This window comes from Octopus bimaculoides, chromosome 14 (assembly GCF_001194135.2).
Source record: "Octopus bimaculoides isolate UCB-OBI-ISO-001 chromosome 14, ASM119413v2, whole genome shotgun sequence".
Classification (NCBI taxonomy): Eukaryota; Metazoa; Mollusca; class Cephalopoda; order Octopoda; family Octopodidae; genus Octopus; species Octopus bimaculoides.
The window spans coordinates 30228151-30232394 of NC_068994.1; the positions used below are offsets into that span (position 1 = coordinate 30228151).

General features: G+C 40.0%; 1 protein-coding gene across 1 annotated transcript; it reads left to right on the top strand.

Annotated features, from left to right (window-relative positions):
* Positions 1-15: 15 nt before the first annotated feature.
* On the top strand, positions 16-4194 carry LOC106884352 (zinc finger protein 431). Its single transcript, XM_014935695.2, has one exon. It carries the CDS (start codon positions 181-183, stop codon positions 1558-1560), a length of 1380 nt encoding a protein of 459 aa, XP_014791181.1. The 5' UTR covers positions 16-180; the 3' UTR covers positions 1561-4194.
* Positions 4195-4244: the final 50 nt, after the last annotated feature.

Consider the following 4244-nt stretch of genomic DNA (forward strand, 5'->3'; position numbering starts at 1 on the left):
TATATATATATATATACATACACATATATATATATATGTATGCATATGCATATATTAAAAAATATATATATATGTATGAAAATATATCTTTCCTTTGTAGTGACAACAGCTCTGTTTGGAAGAATTTCCCCTGTCAAGTGGTCAGTGAATGCATCATCAATATCTAAATAACTACGTATCATGAAAAAAACCCCAAGGTGTGATATCTGCGGCAAAGTGTTTTCCCGCCGAGACAATCTCGAGAGACATAAGGCTACACACCAAGGAACTAAGCTTTTCACTTGTGAAGTGTGTAGTAAACATTTTTCGCGTAAGTCCTACCTCAAGGTCCATCGAAGAATCCACACGGGCGAAAGACCCTATAAGTGTCCCACTTGCAGTTACGTTTTCAGTCGACACGACCACCTGGCTACTCACCTGTCAACCCACCAGGACCACCGGCTTTATACGTGTGATGTCTGTTGCAAAGCGTTCAGTCGGCGTTCCTACCTCGATGTGCACAAACGTATCCATACTGGTGAGAGACCTTACAAGTGTTCAACATGCGGCTACGCATTCAGTCGCAATGATCACCTGGTCAGCCACCTGCGGACGCACCAAGGCTTGAAGCTGTTTACATGCGATGTCTGTTGCAAGGCATTCAGCCGTCGTTCATATTTGAAAGTGCACAAACGCATCCACACTGGTGAGCGTCCGTTCAAGTGCACAATCTGTGGATATGCATTTGCTCGCAATGACCATCTGCAGAATCACAACAAGCCAAACAAAGGCATGAGAAAGATCAGCTGTGTACCGCAGGGGCATCTGCTGGAGCAGATGCAACATGGAGACTTGCAGCATCCGACTGAAGTTGTTGGATGTGACATCAATGGCAAAGACATAGAAGAAGATGATGAAGAGGAGGAGGAGGAAGAGGGAGATGAAGAGGAGGAAGATGATGTGGGGATACCAGACGAGCTGGTAGGAGGAGGAATAATTGGAGGAGGACAAGAAGAAGAGGAAGATGATGATGAAGTAGAAGCTGGAGGAGGAGGAGGTGAAATAGGCATAGGAGAAGAAGGAATAGTAGCGGAAGGAATCGGTGGAGAGATGTTGCAACAACAACAGGAAGAACAGGCGGAACGAGAGGAGAATCTTGGAGGCGACTGTAGCAGTATCATCAGTCACCCACAGATCACCACACTGGTGTGTCACCAACCAGATCTTGCCACTGCGGCCACCCTATCGGGCATTGGTGATGAGGACGAGCAGCAACAGCAGCAACAGCAGCTGGCTGTTGCAAGTGCTACGATGGTAGATCCAACCACCCAGCATCTACACCCAGCAGTCATGGCTACCGCCACCGCTGCTGTCACCACGGCTGGCACCACCACCACGTTGATGTATCCAATCACGCAGATCTTCCCAACGATTCAGATGTCGGCAACAGCCACACAGATTTTCCCCACTATCCAAATGTTCCCTGTTACCACCCAACTATCAGCCGACAGTACCCAGCTCGGCCTGACCAACCCCCACACTGGCGTGGCACACAAGCTCAACGGTTCCATCACCACCTAAACCTTTCCTTCTCCTTCTCCTCCTCCTCATTCTCAACTTAACCCTTTATAAACAAAACAACAACACTAATTCGTAAAAGCAATAATATTTATACATCTTTATATATACATGCACATAAATATATATATGTGTGTGAATATGTACACACATATAAACACATATACAAGTGTGGGGACCCTTCTTTATCCAGCAACTATTATTTGAATTTTTTTTGAGAACTAAATTATCCAGGCAAGGTTAATGTACCTATAAATGTGTGTGTGTGTGCGTGTGTGTGTACGTATGCCTATGCCTCCTCACCCTAATTCCCCCACCATAAGTCCTTGCGGACCTACTCATGCCTATGAAAATACCCCTCCCTCACATCAACACCGCCACCACCAACAAAAAAAAAAGCACTTTTCTAGGATAGGGAAAAATGAATTAGCTGGTTTTTATTTGTTGGGGACATCACTTTCCTTCTCATTCAAACTCCAACATTTTTTTATTATTTTTTTATTTCTGAAGGGTCCCCCTACTTTTCACAAATTCTCCCATTGGTCAATGTGGGTCCTACTTTAGTTTCTCTCTGGTCTACCTGACTGCTGATAATTCAAACCAAAAAAAAAAATCACAAAACAAAACTAAAAATGTCATTAGTTGTTAACCAGCACATATATATTTTTCACCTTTATCTCTTAACCTTTGACCTCTATAGGTTTGTTAATTCATTAGGACATTCAAACTTCATTTACTAATGACCACTCTCTTCCCAGCTCTACTCCATCTTTTTCCTCAACCCTAATAATGCTAACCTGTATATCCCTCTCTTTACCCTCTTTTCCAAACTTAAAAACTGACCTGTGTATCAACATCCCCTTTCTCTCCTCAACTCCACCACCCTTTTGTCAACCTCTTTCCATAACTCTAAAGACAGTCAGTACGAATTCTCTCCATCATCCTCTTCCTTACCAATGATCTTAAGTATCTTGTCCTTTACTTTCTTAACTCTATTATTTTAGAGTTTTATTTGTTCTTCATTTTGACCACTCAGTATTTTGACTGACAGTGTTTGACCACTCAGTAGTGTGATTTCTAGTCTTTGACCATTCATTAGTGTAGTTGTCAGCTTTTGACGGTTCGTTAGTATAGCTCTCTGTCTTTGACCATTCAGTAGTATGGTTGTCAATCCTTGATCACTCGATGGAGTAATTGTCTGTCTTTGATCACCTACTCAGCGGTGTAGCTTCCAAACTTCTCCTCCTTCCTAGCCTTACCTCTGATCATTGTTGGCCACTACCTCCAGACTCACAAAAGACCTCTTATAATTCTTCTTCTGCACTCTCTTCTTCCAACTCCACACTTCAATATAAACCTTTACTAACCAGTGAAAGTTCTCCCTTCCACCAGTTCTTCACCTTGTATTTTTACTGTTGTGTCCACTGACCAATAGAAATTCTCTTTCTCCCCTTCCCCAGTCATCAATAACAGACTTTTACTATTCAATGAGGGAAACTTTATGTGGTCATTTATGCTGCTGGAAATGGCAGCCAAATTTTCATCTAATCATATTCCACCATCTTCAATTAGAAAATTAGAAAGGGAAACACGGACAACATAGTCCTACATTCACTCTAAAAACATGGGGTGGTCATGACTGGAACGCCTTTAATTATAGGTTTAATTAATAAAGTTGTCCTGTGGGGAAAGATAAAGAATCATATAAACAGCAGCAATACAATTTCCTCAATCATGCCCTGCCTTCACCTTTACACTGAATAATATAGCCTTCTCCTCAACACTTCTTCCTCTGTCTTTCCATAACATAAATCCCTCCCTCTCTCTTTTTCTCTTTCTCTCCAAATCCCAGCAGTGACCAGTACAACTGTACACACACTCTATTTCTTTAAAGCACAACCACTTGACCAATGTAAATACAATATAATACCTTCCCCTTCCTCAATCATTCTACAGCCATGCTATTTATGTTCAGCTGTCCTCTTTCTCACTTTGTCCCAGTCCTGCAAATTGACCAGTGGAGCAGCACCCCACCCTCTTCCTCAATATCTTTTGATTTCCTTCCACAACCGAACCACTAACCAGTGTATGTCCCTAGATAATGATGACCATGATAATAATAACAACAACAATAATAATAATAATAATAATAATAATAATAATAATAATAATAATAATAATAATGATAATAATTATACAAAAAATAATTTTTATTATATCTTTTGTAAAAAACAACAACAATAATAATACTACTACTAATAATAATGATAATAATGATGCTGACGATGATAATAATAATAATGATAATAATAATGATAGTGATAGTAGTACTGATATTATATTTCTTTGTTAAAACTTGCAGGCCTTATAGCTGAAATGACAAATCAATTGGGACTGTATAAGTCTGGGCAGTACTTCATGTGGTTGTGGTTCAGAAATGGTTGTGACTCCACTGCACCAGATAACTACATTGGTTGGTGGATTGGTTTGTGAGGGGAGGTATGGGGTTGGGGTTGGGGTTGGTCACTTGTTTAGTGTAGAGAAAACACTGCATTAAAAAAGTGATAGCATTTAAAAAAAAAATCTTACTGATATACACACACACACACACCCATATCAATAAAAAAACTGAATGCTTTGACTTTATATATATATATATATATATATATATATATATATATATATAT